The sequence below is a fragment of the Bufo gargarizans genome, chromosome 1, assembly GCF_014858855.1.
Source record: "Bufo gargarizans isolate SCDJY-AF-19 chromosome 1, ASM1485885v1, whole genome shotgun sequence".
Classification (NCBI taxonomy): domain Eukaryota; kingdom Metazoa; phylum Chordata; class Amphibia; order Anura; family Bufonidae; genus Bufo; species Bufo gargarizans.
The window spans coordinates 684,940,259-684,957,936 of record NC_058080.1 but is presented as its reverse complement, the minus strand read 5'-3'; the positions used below and the strand labels follow the sequence as shown (position 1 = coordinate 684,957,936).

The 17,678-nt window shown below is 43.1% G+C and overlaps 1 protein-coding gene across 8 annotated transcripts in view; it reads right to left on the bottom strand.

Moving 5' to 3' along the window:
• The window catches only part of PDE4D (phosphodiesterase 4D), a 1,010,209-nt gene that overhangs the window by 21,777 nt on the left and 970,754 nt on the right, over positions 1–17,678 (bottom strand). For all 8 annotated transcript variants that reach the window (XM_044276170.1, XM_044276174.1, XM_044276166.1 and 5 more), the window contains one exon: positions 4,526–4,619. In XM_044276170.1, the coding sequence (XP_044132105.1) occupies positions 4,526–4,619 (94 nt within the window). The remainder of the gene's footprint in view (positions 1–4,525; positions 4,620–17,678) is intronic.

The following is a 17,678-nucleotide window of genomic DNA, read 5'->3' as shown; positions in this document are numbered from 1 at the left end:
CTGTGTAGATCCTTGTGCACGAATATCAAAATAAGCAAGTATGAACCAGAAGAGGCTTTTCTCAATGCTGTTTTTAATGGTTGGCAGGGTTGCCATTGTTTGCTTGAATCTTATAATGCAATCTGGTAAATGTTCCTTCTTTTCTCCAGTTTCTATTTAGACCTGAACTCCTAGTTTAAACAGCATGATGCAATCAAGCTGATTGTCTCTGGAATCTCTACTTTATCGGCAGCAAATTATACTATAATGGAAGGATACAGAAGGTACAGTGCATGAACATCATCCTGTGCTGCAAAAATAGGCACAATAGGAGAAGCCTATAGACCCTACTGAAATAATTTTAATATAATTCAGTGAGGGGCAAGCTTTGATATTTATCATTTCAGGCAGATGCACACAGTTCAGACAGATCAAAAGGGAAAATCCTAAATACAAGTGTCAGGTCAAGTCATGCAGAAGCAAAAACATGTCTGCAAGAGCTCACATCTGCTGTTACACTCCATGGGATTCCCTAGTGCCCCCCCCCCCCCCCCTCAACAAAAATGATTCAGCCAGGCAGAAAGACACCATTAGTTATACATCCTGCGCAGGCAAGATGAAAGCCGAGCTTGAATCAAACAAAGCCACATCAGATTCATTCACATAAACACAATGCTTCTCAATCAGGCCGTTCCCTCATTGACAGAACCGTTTCATTCTGAAGTCACCAGTGTATGCTAGGACATGACGTTCTCATTATTAAATAGTGGAGAGGCCGCCATATATTTTTTTTTGCTCGACAGCTTGCAGGTTATGAACTCAAATTTCTCATAGGTGTGTGGATCTTCTACCTGGGCTAGGAGAACACAATCTTCTTTCACAGTGGTAAGGAGAAATGTTTCCCTACATTATATCAGCAGTGTGGTTTCGCCAAAACATACTTATTTACCCCTGGGGACTTTTTCTGCAGATCCCCCATCGCGGCTGGACCCACAGTGGAAAATCTTACTTACCTGGTACCAGGTAAGCTAGGTCCCAGCTACTTCACTCCTCCGACACCCCAGCAGCTTCTGTTTCTCCCCGTGTCAACATCTGTTTTGATGCAGGTTATCTAGACTCAGCAGTGACGTGTCACCCATGTGTCAAGTGACCTGATTACATGATGTAGGGGTGACATGTCACGGCTGTGGCCAGTTACTGGCTGCAATGGCCAGGTGACCCCTGTGAAACCAGACAATGACGTGGGGAGACCGTAGAGCTGTGGGAGCGAAAGTGGTGGAACCCAGCAGCAGGGACCAGGTAAGTATTATTCATACTGCGGTCCAGCCATGCTGAGGGGTCAGCAGAAAAAGAGGATTTGTATTATTTATCTTCCTTTTATAGTGCCAACAATGTCAATATTCACTGTTCCCCAGTCAGACTCAAAATCTAAATTCAGCATATCTTTGAAGAGTAGGAGGAAACTGTAGTACCCGGATGAAACCCATACAAACACAGGGAGAACATAGAAGCTCCATGCAGATATTGCCCTTGGTCAGATTGGAACCCAGGACTCCAGTTGTAACCACTGAGCCACTATGCCCCTTTTCTGTCAGGTCAAGCACAGCGCTGAAGGAAGAGAGCAGTTGATCACAGGGGTTTTCTAGGAATATACACCAATTGCCTATTCTTTGGATAGACCCTCAATGTGTCACCGTGGGGGCTTGGCCGTGTCAATGGCTGTGGCTCATTCAAAAGGGCAGTTGTGCTTGCTACTGAAGTTCAGCACCATTCACCTTCATTCAGTCACTGTGTAGACCAGAGGGTGTCCTGGGGGTTCGGACCCATGCTCACACCAATGGTCTATTGTAAGGATAGGTCATCAATGTATATTCCATAAAAATGTGTGGCACAAGCAAAGAAATCGAATCCTTAAGGACTCCCCTTTAAGAAACTGCAGCACTGGTAATGTATGGACATTTACGTGATTGGCAATCCCATCCAAAACATTAAGACTATCTAGAGATGTAGATGAGCTGAAGTTGCTTTTATACACTTTGGAGCTTCATCTAATTTATAAAACTGCAGAAGATTAACCTGCAGTCCTATGTAAAACTACTATCACATGAATTATTGATTTCCACCCTATAACCGAGTTCTGAAATGAGCAAATCACTTTGAATTCTCCTTGAAGGCTGCAGTCACGTCCTGGAAGGATTTCCAAGCTGACGTTTATGCATTACAGGGGGATTCCAGGGCTCCCCCTCCCATGCGGCTGTTTGGACGCAGGGTGTTTTCTCTGCTCTGATGCTGACAGTGTCATATTTATCAAACCTCCCTCCTGCGGCAGGAGAATGCTAACGCTTCACTGCACTATTACCTGCCTAAAACATTACCCAGCATGCAATGCAAGAGTGTTCTCCTAGAAAAAAAGACTGCAAATATACAGACATTATAGAAATGAATGCTTTTTAACATCTATTACGCTCTTCACACATTTTCCAATGAGATCACACGGATAGCGGAAGCCGTGTCTCTTTTACTGCTGCCTCGTGTTGCTAACAGCATAGAAGACACCAAAGTCTATTTCAGAGGTGAAGAGGTTAATTTGTGATGCTGACGCACAGTGTCCTGGATATAATGCTCTGCACAGCAACCCACAAACACATCAATGCATAGGGAATTACAGGGACTTCAATTAGCAGAAAAAGACAAAAACAAATGCGTGCCTCAGTAAAACCAACTCGTCATCATGAGACATAGGTCGCCCTTATGTAATTGGATGACATACGCTAAGCAAGTAAAGCCTCGATGTCACCTCCCATGGTAGAATTCAATGATATGGACACCTTTCATTTTTTAATATTGCAATCAACTTATTTTGGGTTAAAAATCAGCTCTTGAATTGGTCTTTATTAAAAATGTTCAATAGTTTGCCTTCTACAGTCTTCATTTCGTCAGAACGCTACTCTGGCGGCTCCATCTGTAGTACTTATCTCTAGTTTTCTGACAGCTCCTAAGTGCTCATTTAAAGAGGACCTTTCATGGGTCCAGACATTATGAAATAAGTAGCAGGATATGTAGGGCATAGAGCAGGGATCTAAGAGCGCTTACTATTTTTTCTGGGCGCCGCTCTGTTCGCCCGCTGTTCCCCTGTTGAATTCTCCCGCCTGGTATGCTAAGGAATAGCATCGGTACAGGGAGGAGGAGACTGCCCTGTTTCTCAATGGGCGTCTCCTTCTCCCTGGCTGTAGCGCAGTCCAATCACAAATTAGAGCATCACAGTCAGGGATAAAAAAAAACTCACCTTCTCCCTGGCACAGCGGGCGAGTGGAGCGGCGCCCAGAAAAAAATAGTAAGCACTCTTAGACCCCTGCTCTATGCCCTACATAACCTGGAAAGAACTTTAAAAAAGTTACGGCACTCTTGATCTTGAATCCAAACTTAGTGTTTAATCACACCGAAAAATACAGTAATGTTTCGACACACAGGTCTTTCTCAAGCTACTTAACCTGCTTTTTCATAATGTCTGGACCCATTAAAGGTCCTCTTTAAGCTAAATTATGGTCAAGCTAATAAGAATGTGCCTTAGGGGACATTCACACCACAGTGAAAAATGGGCGTTTTTAGAGGCCATCAAAAAAATAGGACATGCCAGACGGACCTCATTGAAATCAATGGGATGGTTTGTAACTGCATTTAGACAGGAGTGCACCCATCTAACGGCTACACAATTTTTTAAAAAATTACTCAACTCATCCACTTGATCGTGCAGAGCGGTGTCCCTCCTTTCTTCATGTTGAAGGACCTGTACTCCCAGCAAGATGATGTCACCATGGGCTCCCAGCATGATCACTGGAAGCACACAGTGATGTCATCACGCTGGGAGCGCAGGTCCTTCAGCATCAAGAGAGGAGCGACTACCTCTGACCATGCAGGTGGATAAGGTGAGTAATTTTTTTCTTTTTGGCATTAAAAAACCTGCAAATTATTACTGCTGGAGGCCACTATGGGGGACATTATCACTGCTTGGGGACACTTTGAAAAACACTATGTAGACTGCAGGGGCTGGGATAAAAAAAAAAGAAATGTATCTGTTTTTCATGGTTGTTTTTAATGGCCATGAAAAACGGCTGCACACACAGATGCAGAATGGCCATGAAAACTGACAGGGAGTCCATTTTTAATGGGCATTTTTGTGAGTGTAGCCTGGAACGAGTGAGCATGGGCTGTCCGTGAACTAGACATAAAAGGCTACAGATTGATATTAACTGAGAAGAAGAAGAAACTATTGGCAGACCTGGGCAAAATGTTGAAGACAAGCTGTTGAACATTTTTTATAAAGACCAAGTTAAGAAATGATTTTTAGGTCAAGATTAGTAGAATGCAATAATAAAAGAAGTACAACCAAAAACTCTACTTCTCTCTCTAAAATGTATTTAAAATAGATGAAAACAAAGGAGTGCTTCAGGTGGAGCCTTGATGCCTTCTCCATGGGATTATGTGTCCATTGGCAGAATCAATAAGAGATACGTTAACAGGGTGAGGAAACAAAAACTCTTCTTACCTAAGAAGGTGTTTGAAATATATTCTGAAACCTGGTTGCCTGACCGGCTCATCTCTGATAGATGGGTGAGCTCCCGATTGAGCATTCTCTTGAACTGTAAAATAAACAGGGAGAGCAGTGAATACACATAGAGCAATATTCTCCTAATGCGAAAGTAAGCTCCAAAGTTATCAAAATGGTGCATACAGTATCATAAACATGCTAAACACTTTCCTCCTTATTAGGTCATCTCATGGCTTAGAGTACTTTTCACCAATATTTTGCACCAAAAATTGCCACCGTCAGTGATAAATTTGGGGCATTTAACATTTCCTCCTAGACATGCGCCATCTTACTGAACCTTCCCATATACATTACACATCAAAAACCAATTACTTTTTCTCAGGATCCGAATAACAATTACTCGTCTAAATTAAAATGGGTGTGCATATGGTAAAAACAGATGTAGCAGGGCTGGACTTTTCTTTAGATGAATTAACACAGAGTTTGTGGTTTTACATACTGTAGGACCAGGCATGGTAAACCTCTGCTTATACACTGGAAAACTGCATTTATAACATGAACCAGCTGCCCAATCTGCCATATTAGTTTCTGCCTGGTTTCTACCACATTTTTGGGTGGTTTTCTGATGGATGACCAGAAGTATTAGACTCGTTCAAAGAAAGACTCCTGAAGTCTGTATCATTTTGTCCATCCATTTCCTCATAGAGGCCCAAATTGCTTAAATTCTAAGTGCCTGTCCTGGCATCTACACCGCAAAGTACCGTAACACAACAAAGGAAAATAATAACTTGATGGTTCGTGACAATTGTGATATTTGAGGAATATGGAGTCTGAGTGAGGTATAGGCTCATCTGGTCATATGCACATCTTACACTGAATTTGTATGGCAACTTGATAGCAAAACCCTTGACATCTTGCAATTCACAACACAACCACTGGGTGGCCACTCATACACAGGTATAGGATAGACATCCAATGACAGAATATCACAAAATCATGTTTTCTTATAAAGCGGGTCATCCCAAGTCATGTATCTCAGGATAGGCTGAGACAGGAGGAAAATGTAGAGAAGGACACATCTGTATGTCTGGGGGATATGCGAACGGATATATGTGATTCAGCCTTTGGATTCTTGAAGATCCACCACTCAGTCACAGCGGTACAATATAACGGACTATACAGCTACGTGTACCAAATCAAGCTAACAATGTTAATATCAAGAACCAATGGTTCAAAAAAAGTCATAAAAACTCCCTCATTGAAAAAAAAAAGTTCATCAATGAATTTATGAATGAAGATTAGATCTTAAAGGGTTCCATTTTAAATCCCCAAGTACAAGATTTATGCAATTAATATTCCACATCCAGCTCTCCAGCTGCCTAATCTCCACATTATGTCACCAAAATCCCTAATGCACCTCGCTCTAGGTGGAGAAAGGCGAGGAGGTAATTAGCCTGCCAGCTGCAATATTGATCACTTCCACTGTACCATCTGCTTTTCTATGTAAAACCTGTAAGTTCTACATTAGGGACTGTCCAGTGAATGATAATTACGTGGACTGCTCCACTGTGACCAGATTTCAGATGTGACCACCCCTATACTTTTGCCTTAATTTGATCAAGAAACTCCAGCTTCTCATGAAACCAATTCAATACAATATCGCAACGTGTTAACAAAACCCTTGACAGGACACACCCCACAACACAACCGCTGGGTGGCTGCACATAGACACATACAGGATAGACAACTCCTGACACAATATTGGGAAATCATGTTGTCTTGAAAAGCTGGTCATCTTGTGACACACATATCAGGATATTTCGAGCCAAGAGAAAAAGTAAGGACCTTGTACATGGATATTTCCATCAGTGCAGCCCCATATAGATATACAGTGTAGACCTACTCAACAAGATGCAGTAATTTTCAAAATCAACAATGATGGGACATTTCTGTTTGGCTCAAGCGGCAAACGGATCTGGTGTCTAATCTTATGACTAAAGGGGAACTCTGCGGAAAGCTTTCAAATTTTGATGATCATAAAAAAAAACAATGAGCTTGATATTAAAGGGGTTAGGCAAGAATTTGGGGGGGGGGGGGGGGGAACCTCACCACCACCACCACTGCTTCCCCATTCCCCCTTCTCCAGACTTGTGAGGCTCTACTGAGCTCTCCCATGACAAGTAGTCACAAGACGCAAGGGGATCCAGTCTCCACTGCGGCCAGTGACTGGCTGTGGCAAATAGTGATAAGCAAAGTTTTCAAAAATTAGATTTAGCTGCTTCACTGAACTTCTAAAACAAATTCGGATTTGTTATGAAGTACTTTCCATTGTGTGTAGAGGGCTCAATGACAGAGAACAGCCCCTCTTCATTGAACCCCTCAGATGCCACGTTCAACACTGATTGCGGTATCTCAGAATCATATTCACCGCGCGTGAGATGTGGCACGTTTTCTTCCATCAAGATGGCCGCGAAGGCCTCTCCAAGATCAAATGGATGGAGTACGGTATGTTTTTTATTTTTGTTTGTTTGTTTTAACTGCTATTTCAGGAAAAATTTATTCGTTACCACGAAGCGCCAAGAATCTTTTTTTTGTGGCAAATCCAATTTTTCCTGACATTAGGGTACTTTCACACTCGCGTTTTTTCTTTTCCGGCATAGAGTTCCGTCACAGGGGCTCTATACCGGAAAAGTACTGATCAGTTTTATCCCCATGCATTCTGAATGGAGAGTAATCCGTTCAGGATGCATCAGGATGTCTTCAGTTCAGTCGTTTTGACTGATCAGGCAAAAGAGAAAACCGCAGCATGCTACGGTTTTCTCTCCGGTGAAAAAAACTAAAGACATGCCTGAATGCCGGATCCGGCATTTTTTCCCATAGGGATGTATTAGCGCCGGATCCGGCGTTCAGAATACCGGAATGCCGGATCAGTCGTTCCGTTATGAGCATGCGCAGACTGAAAAAAAGGTGACAAAAAATAAATGCCGGATCTGTTTAGCCGGATGACACCGGAATGACGGATCCGGCATTTCAATGCATTTTTTCGACTGATCGGGCATTTTTAAGACTGATCAGGATCCTAATCAGTCTTACTAATGCCATCAGTTTGCATCCGTTTTGCCTGATCCGGCAGGCAGTTCCAGCGACGGAACTGCTTGCCGGATCTCTCTGCCGCATTGAATTCCACTTTGTTATCTTCGATTCACTCAACACTAGCGGCGAAGTCAAACCGGATGTTGACATCAAGGGAGCCCAGTGGAGCATCACAGGCACAACACATGAGTTTGGGTAGCTGCCTTGCACCAGACACTCTCTAAGCGTACAGTGTATTGAGACATCATTTAGGGCTACTGTCTCTCAGAGATCTCTCCCATAAATCACTGTCATACCAAAAGTCTTAAAAACCTGTTAATACTTGTTTTAAATTAATACCCTTTTCATACTTTTCTGCTTCAATGCTGCCTCCCCTTTTTGGTGCTGTTGCAAATATGCGCTGATAGTGGTGGGCTTTGAACAGAATCAGTCTCCTTCCCCCCTGGCAGCTGACAATACAGGGGGTAATTTATTAAGACAGGCGTAGAAAATGATGAATGAGACGGGCCTGCCAGCCTGTCCCCTTCCCCGCCCATGCAACTGCCACTTTTTTAGACCTGGTGTGAGAGGGGAAAACTTGCAGATTGCGGCACAACTAACCATGGCACCGCAATCTGTGCATAGTATTTCTGGATAGAAGTGACCCCTATATTCTCTAGTTACTTCCCTACAGAAGGAGCCTTCTCTGCTATACGGTCATTCTACTGCAGAGGAGCTGGTCCTTTTTTGACAAGCAGTGCAGAAAGCTTTTTCTATTGGCTGAGACCTTGCTGTGGGACAAGTATTGAGCATATGTGACCATCAGCACCCAGCTAAGTAGATGGATGTGCACATCCCTATATATTTTAAACATCAGATGGCGGCATACTACGTGGAATATTAATGTTATCTAATATTCAGTGCCGTGAGAAAATTCCGATTTCTTGTAAACGCAGATGTAGCAGAGCTCAACTTGTCATTTGTTTTCTTTTATTACAATTACAATAAGAACATATGACATCCTTGCAAATAATGATAAATGCTACATGCCTGCGCTTAGTCCAGAGGGTACAGACATGGAGGGCGTCACGGCATTTAGCATGTATATTAGATTGAAGGGCACCCCAACATCCAGTTATCGAATACGACTAATGGCATCCAATTTCAATCTAGTGAATTATGGATACAATATGGATGCCTTCATATTGATGTATGTTACAGGGCTGAAGTGGGTGGATTTAGTATAGGGCCTATCATTTTCCCTATCATTTAGACGGTATGTCTAGTGCCCTGCATTCAATAGTCACCTATTGGACCCCTGCATGAATTCACATTGACATGGAATACAAGGGGGCAGCTGGTACATATTGGGTAGTTAAGGTGCTGCGTTCAGTCGGAAAAAATAAATAAGGCATTGGCTATTCTTCATCAGTCTGTACGCACTGGGTGGGCACATACTGTGCGTGGCATGACGGCATTCAGTGGGTACATCTAGTGCAGGACTGTACACATAGGATGCCTACTTCAGCCTGCATTACAGTATGCTGGGGGCAGTCTTGTAGTGAGGGATGAGAAGATTATGGCTGCACAGACTTCTCTGATGATGCAATGCACACTGCTGAGTAATCATCCATTAAACCTATTTCCACACATAATGTAGGAGGAATACAGTTATACACTGCGCCATGGCATGTACATGGGGCAAAGGGCATGGGCTCTATACTGCATGCATCATACTGCATAAAAGGGTTGCATTGCTGCATGGTCTAATGGGTTAATTAATGCCAATTATTCCGATCTAATGCACTCCAATCCAACCCTGCATGAAATCCACTGCCTAATATTAATATTACATGCCTAATGCACCGGTGCATCCATTCAGGGGCAAGCAGAAACTACAGCAGGACATTTTTGCTATGGCTGCCCTCGCACAAAGAAGATGCCTTTTCCGTCGTCATCGTCACAGCTCATTAGGCACAATGGCACAGTGATTCCCTGCCATCAGTACATAATTCACACAAGGCAACGTTATTTAGGTGGCCATCCGAAGAAGAACCTTCAGATCAGCGAGCTGGCTCTAATACACCATCACGTCGAGTGTGACAAGAAGTGGTTACGGCGTAATAAGCTGCATATCAATCTTGTGCCATATGTAATTGCAGGCTCTCATCTGCCGAATGGCTCTAATAAGGTGAGTGCGGGGTAATGGAGACGGCGCAGAGGTGAACCTCAGACCCCAGGCTCGATTGTAAAAATGCTGACATTGTCTTCTAAGGTGTGCAGACCATCGACGAGCCTAAATGAGCTACGGTACGGTGGATAAACCATCATTTACATATGTACAGTAGACACCCGCACATCGCACGGATGCACGTCAGATCGCTTCATTTCGACAATTCTTTTTGAGCTTGCCATTTTGGCTCCAGCGACTATTTTCGAGCCAGCCAAATAAATGGCATTTGCAACCGACCGGTGGCTAATTAGCCCTGGGGGCTTTGTAAAGATACAATAGCGTTGCCCTGCTTAGTATGCCACAGCCACATCACAGCAACCAAGCGAGCGGGTATAATGAGCTTCATTAGCCAGCAACCAGTCGCCGCATCAAATAAAGTATGGAAGGTCTGAGCGGGGCACTGGAGACGGTGCAATCATAAGGCTACTGCTGGGACATATTTCACAGGCGGTCATTATAGTCAGGTTTATTCCTCCGTCCACCACGCAGGTTTCTAAGAATAGACGCGATCAATACATGTTAACTGCCCTCCAAATAATTGGTTTAGGTTAGCGGGGAGTCAGTCCTATGAAGGTACAAGGCCGGGTGACTGCGTACATCCTATGTATGTAAACAATCCAAGTCCATGCAGCGCCTGCTGGCGCCGAGTAGGAGTAGTAGTCATGCTAAGGTCATACATTAGAAATGGTCGCCCTATAAATCGCTTCACTGCACCTCAACAACATAGCTCTGGACACATCACAAAAAGCCATTTTTTCTCAATTTAAAGAAGTTTTAAGAACCGGATCAAGCAGAAAAGATTTACCTTGATGTAGCCCCAGGACACGGACAGCAAATAGTTGGCTTCAGGCATTTTGAAAGAGATTTGCCGTTTACCAGCAGAAGAGAAAAGAGAGCTCTAAATACAATAGGAAATCAGTTGGGTTCAGACTTCTTTCCGGTCACTTTGGAGCAGCGCTGGCTTTAGGTGCACCAGCTGCATTGTGACATGAAATCCCAAAAAGCGGCAGCGTTCAGGTTGTAGGAATACCATTTGTATAAATCCTGATAGTCCAGGAGCAGCAAGAACAAGAATCCGGCTACAGATGAGGAGAAATCCAGGCAGCTGGGACTCTGCATGTTTCCTGCACGCCAGATCCTAATGAATAATAGATGCCAAGATGCTCTGCTACTGAGGAGGATCTCGGCGCCAACAGCACAAAATAGGGACCTTCAAGGAAAGCCATAAACCGTGCATGGAGGGTCCGCCCAGAAATCTCATTTAAAGCCAATCAAGGCACAGGAGACGGGTTTATGGATGCAATTTTCTGATTGGACAGAGATGCTAAATCTCCTTTGAGCAGCCGTTCTCTCTTGCTGAGTGTCTTGTAAATGACATTTAGTAATGGAATCCCTGTAGCACCGGCTATCCAGACAAGATTAATTAGTGCACTTTTACCCTTCTCCTCCTTTTGTGCTCTGGAAATTGCCTGCTGTTGAGGGGGGCCAGAGATTTGCAGGGACTGAGCACAAATATGTATGAGGAAACACTCTCCTGAGCTCTTATACTTAGGTTGAGCTGATACAGAAGTAGCAGAGCTGAGTTTGTCGTTGCAGTAATAGTAGGAGTAGTAGTAGTGAGCTTAGCTACATATGCACAGTGATTCTTGGGAGGACAGAAGGATTATGCTGCAGTCAAATCCATACCTAAAGTTATAATTCTCTGGTCTAGACCACAAAAACAGATTTGGCTATCAGTATTAGGGTAGGTTCACACAGACAATTTTCTTGGGAGACAAAATCCCATGCGTATTCCACGGCAGAAAACGCTGCTCTGTGCTGCGGTTCTGCCCTGGGTTTTTCTGTGGACCGGTTCTAGGTTTAGCTCTACTGAATGAAGCTAAACTATGAGCAGGCTCCAGCTGTGGCTTTGCGAGGGGTGACCATGCCAAGAATGGACTTGTACTTTCTGGGCAACGGTCTTGAAAATCGCCCAGCAAAACCGAATTCACGCTTCAACCCAAAATCTTCCATCTGAACATACCCTTAAAGTCACTTCCATGGCTCACTTTTATCAGCATCCAAAATCACCAAAACGGTGAACTCACATGCGGCAGATTTGTTACCTAAGCCTCTACAACTGAAAAATAGTTCAACTCATTTCAGTGGGGTTGTTTTTGCAGCATGTGCATGGGTTTCTAAAAGTTTATCTTCATTTACACCAGTTTTCTGGTGCAAATGAAGCCAGAAGTCTACGGCAGCTCTGAGCTGTCGTAGATTTCTGTTTAGGCGCACGGACTGCCAGAGGATGCACCTCATTTATGATGAGGTGTGCGCCTCGTCATAAATGCAGTGCATCAAGACCGGCCCCATCATGCTTACTTCCCTTGATAATCGGAAGAGGTCCAGCAGTGCCAATAGCTCAGAACTGGCAAAAACTAGTGGGACCAAGGTACATCCATCTACTGTTCAAAGAAGTCTGGCCAGAAGTGGTCTTCATGGAAGAATTACAGCCAAAAAGCCATACCTTCGATATCGAAACAAAGCCAAGTGACTGAACTATGCACATAAACATACAAACTGGGAAAAATGGGTTGCAACAGAAAGCAGTTTTCTTGCCAAAGGGCTGGAGACAGGTACAAAACTGAGTGTCTTCAGTCAACAGTGAAGAATGGTGGTGGTTCCTCACAAGTTTTTGGCTGCAAATGTTTTCAGCAAATGGAGTGGAGATTTGGTCAATGCTGAGAAATACAGGCAGATATTTATCCATCATGCAGTACCATCAGGGAGGCGTCTGATTGCCTCCAAATTTATTCTGCAGCAGGACAACGACCCCAAACTTACAGTCAATGAACTGCAAAGAACTATCTTCAATGTAAAGAAGAACAAAAAGCCTTGGAAGTGATTATATGCCCCCCCACAGGTCCCTGCTCTGATCATCATAGAGTCTGTCTGGGATTACATGAAGAGACAGAAGGATTGGAGCAAGCCTACATCCACAGAAGAGCTGTGGTTAGTTCTTCGAGATGTTTGGAACAGCATCCACACACTTTTCCCAGATATTATGCTATAGGATCTGAACATTATTAAAGACCCCAGAAAATACAGATGCAGCACTGCAACATCTGTTATTTAACAGTTTCTTCTCAGCACTATGACACAGACCATACAACTCCTATGGGGCTGTAACCTGTTAGTTTTCTTTATTTATATTGTGTCATCACCTTCTAGTGACAATTATATAGCACAATATCGCACTTTAACAAATACAAAAGACAGTATGGCACAGAAAGGTGTATGCCAGAAATGTTAAGTAGGAACTCTGCCCATACAAGCTTGCACTTTATAGGGTTAGCGGGCCCTGTGGAAGGGAACTTGTTGAATCATTTTATGTAGCCCATTAATAGAGTTTTCATTAGGACAGGCCATTAATATCAGAAAGGTGGGGGTTTGAAAATGGAAAGGCTGTGAACCATACAACAAATAGAAGTATGTGTGACTACTCCGGTGCATTCATAGTAGACGCTTCCATCAAATAATGGTCGCCCAGAGAGGAAGTCAAGAAGTTACTAGGCAACCAAAATATACCAAAAAAGCAGCAGCTAAGAAAGAAATAATGCCCTGTTATGATATGTTATAACAATACGATCGATGGAAGGCTGCATTCTGGTACCGTCAACGAGCCTGAGAACGAAGTGACCTTTTTCCATGCACAGTAGCGTTCCTGTCCACCCGCTGTGCAGAGCATGACATCATAGCTACATTCAAGTGTAAAAACATATTCCATCTATATGACCATGTTCTTCTACGGATGCTATATGACTGCACATACATAAACCAAAAGATTTCGACAAGCAGCAAATTATTCTGCGATTAAAAATACTTAAAAATTAAGATTAGAATGACTGAAAAACATCAGCCCGGAAAGGATTACAAAGGTGGTTTCACACATGGCGAACAAATCTACTGCAAAATCTGCATGCCTTACATGTGGATTTTGATACAGATATCGCCCTTTGTATTTTGGACATGTGAACTTTGATTTCTCCGTAATGCAAAATTACGCCTTGTGGGAATTGATTCTCAAAGGCGTTGTCTGGGCTACTGATGCTGATGACTGGGGATGAAACATCCGAAGTCGATTAGCATAAAACATTGTTTCAATACTGTACGGAGCGAGCGCTCTGTACAGTTTTAGAATGTATTGGCTCCGATAAGCCGAAGTTATTCGATTCGCTCATCTCTAATGCTAACCTCTTAGTGCCCCCATTACAATGATCAAAATTACAAAAACAGCAGCACAACAGACAAGTCTAGCCCAGAAGATCCTCCTGTAAGTGGTGCACATGGTGTTAGGTCGTAGCCCTTGCGTCCCAGATAATGATCCAAACAATGGAAACCGGAGCACTCCAACTTCTTTAAAGAACCAGCGTTTCTTCATTCACCAAACATAGCGACATTTCGACTGTGACAAGTCTTTTTCAAGCATTGGGGCCCAAGAAGCTAGGACTTGTCACGGTCGAAATGTCACTACGTTTGGTGAATAAAGAAACACTGGTTCTTTGAAGAAGTTGGAGTGCTCTGGTTCCCCTTACGATGGTGCAGCCTCTTCGCCTACCTTCCAATAATGACTTGTACTTTAAATAAATAAAAAATAAAGTTATACTCGTCTTGCCCCGTTCCCCTAATGAATAGAGCAATCATCCCCCGAACTGTGCTCTCTCCAGCGCAACACACGTGGTATGATGGGATGCAGATATAGTTGAAATCAGGAAATACCTCAGCCTCCCCAGGCCCAAAATATGGGACTTTCCCGCCGGATCCAGGAGGGTTGGGAGGTAATGTATGTAATATTACATGCCAGCCATTGAATTAAAAGTCCAACTAGTAATGCATGAAAGGGCTGGGGGCACCAGACGTAGAGCCATTTATCAGCTGGTTTAAAGAGAGCGGTCCTTTATGATGTCCAATATGGCCTAATAGGGCAATGTATAGACAGAGGTTGACAAGTGTGACAAGTACAATATATATATATACACATATATAGTCACCTAATCCCATTTGGAATGTCACTGCTGAACTATTTCTATAAATGAAAAAAAAACATCTCATTCAGGAAGAAAAGAGTGAAAAAGCAGTCATTTCTGTGACTTGTTACCAAAGTTAAGACATTTTTCCAGGTGATCAGAGCCAATTTCTAAGCACACAAAAGAGAGCCGCCGCAGAGGTCTGTGTGGCAGGATTGAAATGAGATACTTACATCCAAATAACTCGTCATTACCCCGGGTAAAAGCACGGCTTGCGAAGAGTCTATTTCTGTCTGGACAACTTCTACAAAGGGAATGCTAGGGTTGAAGAAAATGCTATTTTCTGCTCTTTGAATTTTGTATATTTTTTTTTCTTACTTTTCGGGTAGCAAAATGGTCTCATTGCTCCATTTGATGGAATTATGACACTACAGAGAAAATTATTCTTGTTCAAAAGAATATGTATTTTGTGGCTGTGGGAACAAATAAAAGTATCCTGCAATTTTCCAGACTTAAAAAGAAAAAAAATGCCCCATAGCTTGTTATATGCTGTTCTAAATGACAAATAAAACGCGGAAAGTATTTGACATATAGATGTGCCCTTACGTACCTTTTCTCTTGACTCAACATATCCTAAGATGTGGGTCATGAGATGACAGCTTTTAAGAAAACGTCATATGGCAATATTCTGTCACGAGATGTCTGTCCTAGATGTGTCTGCCACCTAGTGGTTGTGCCGTGAGCTCCAGCCTGTCCACTGTTTCTCTTGCAGGTTGTTATTTTGTACTGAACTTGTTCTGTGACCATACCAAATTGGAGCAAAGGTAAGGGTGGAAACATCTGTATGCAGCCATATTGGTTCTCCATGGGGGGGTTATCTTTTATTTGTGTAATACAATATGGGACAATATAAAAAGGCACCATAAACGCATGCAGATGCTATGGGACTCTGGTAGAGAGGGGAACCTGCCTTGGCTGGTCCCATTCCCTCATTGGTGAGACCCTGTGTAGAACTATATTTTAAGCAAACTATGTGATGGGACATTAGCACAAGGATCACAGAAAGGGTATGAAGGAAAAAACAGTCCCTTCTTTTATGGATAAGAAGAACCCTAAATCATAATGCAGACCCATGTTAATGTTTTCTAAGTATCACTACTTGAAATCAAGCTGGATGTCCACCCTTGACCACTGGCACTATGGGGGAGCATGATATACTGACACTACAGGAGGGATGGAAGAGCATTGTAGACTGGCAATATGGGGGGGCATCATATATACACTGGCACTACAGGTGGGATATTATATACTGGGACTACAGGGGGGGTGGAAGAGCATTATATACTGGCATTAAAGGGAGCATTATATTTTGGCACTACAGAGAGGGACAGTGGAGCATTATATATACTGGCACTGCGGGGGGAACATTATATATACTGGGACATCAGGGACTAAGCATTATATATACTGAAACTGCCGGGGGGGGGGGGGAGTTGGGGGGATTTTGTAGTATTATATATTGGCACTATGAGGAAGGAGGAGCATTATATACTGGCACTCGTTATCATAAGAATTTGTTGTACAACAAAAAAAAATCCATCAAAGTATACTTTTTTTTTTTTTATCCTTTTTTTCCCTATGTATAATGTAGATGTTAACAGCTTCTTATGCAGGAACGAATATAAAGATGTATTAAGAATATAGGCAGCAAAAGCATAAACAGCTGAAAATTTTAAATCAAATAATTATTGGCAAAATATTTTAAACCCATAATAGGTAAATAAAATAAAAAATCTGACCTGCAGGAATGGCAATGATCAATCAGCCACTAGGGGCGATATTGTATTGTCTAAGACAGTGCTCTAACCATATTTCTGGGACACTTATATTGAGCAATGTACAATACAATGTACAGGAAAACGTCTTTGATACATTAACCTTCCATCTACTTAAATAAGTGGACCTACTACATAACTGCATGGGCCAACCATTAGCATACAGGTGGTAGAACAACAATGTACTTAAAAGTGGGCCGACCATTTACATAATGACAGAGGATCTTCCATCTACATATAGAGAGTAGTCCTTCCATCTACATAGAGGCAGAGGCAAGGGTAGACTAGGAAGTTAAAGTGGCCCTGGGGAAAAAACTAAAAGTGACCCCATGTTGTAGGCTGGTCCAAACTGACAGAAGGCAAGACAATGCAAGTAGGCGGGTCAGCAATACCATAGTTCAGCACAAAATGCTTCCCCAGAAGCTTTCCTTTTTTGATCATCAGTACCAGCTGCCATATCCTGAGGATGACGATACATTTGAACTTAGGAGGTTACCTGCAGGTAGATAAGTACCTGATGCTCCCCGCCTTAACACCAAGACTGTCACATCATTATGTACCTGGTCATTGGCCATGAGGACGGTTCAGGTGGCCCTCTGGGCATGAGCCCACTGTGAAATTTCCCTGTAGAGTATATAGCCAGTCCACCCCTGGGCAGAGGACTCAAACCTAAAGCTAGGCTTTTCTTCATCTGGGGCACCAAATGTCTAATTCGCTGCCCTTAAACTGTATCTAAATAGTCTGGCCAAGGTGTAGTTTTCTTGCAAACCTCCTCAGCAACCAGCACTCATGGCAAATGACCCAGTTGCCTGCCTAGGTATGCCCCTGGGTGGACCTTCCATCTACATCCAGTCACTGGACCTTTTATCCACATCCAGACAGTGGACCTTCCATCCACATCCAGACAGTGGACCTTCCATCCACATCCAGACAATGGACCTTCTATCCACATCCAGACAATGGACCTTCCATCCACATCCAGACAATGGACCTTCCATCCACAT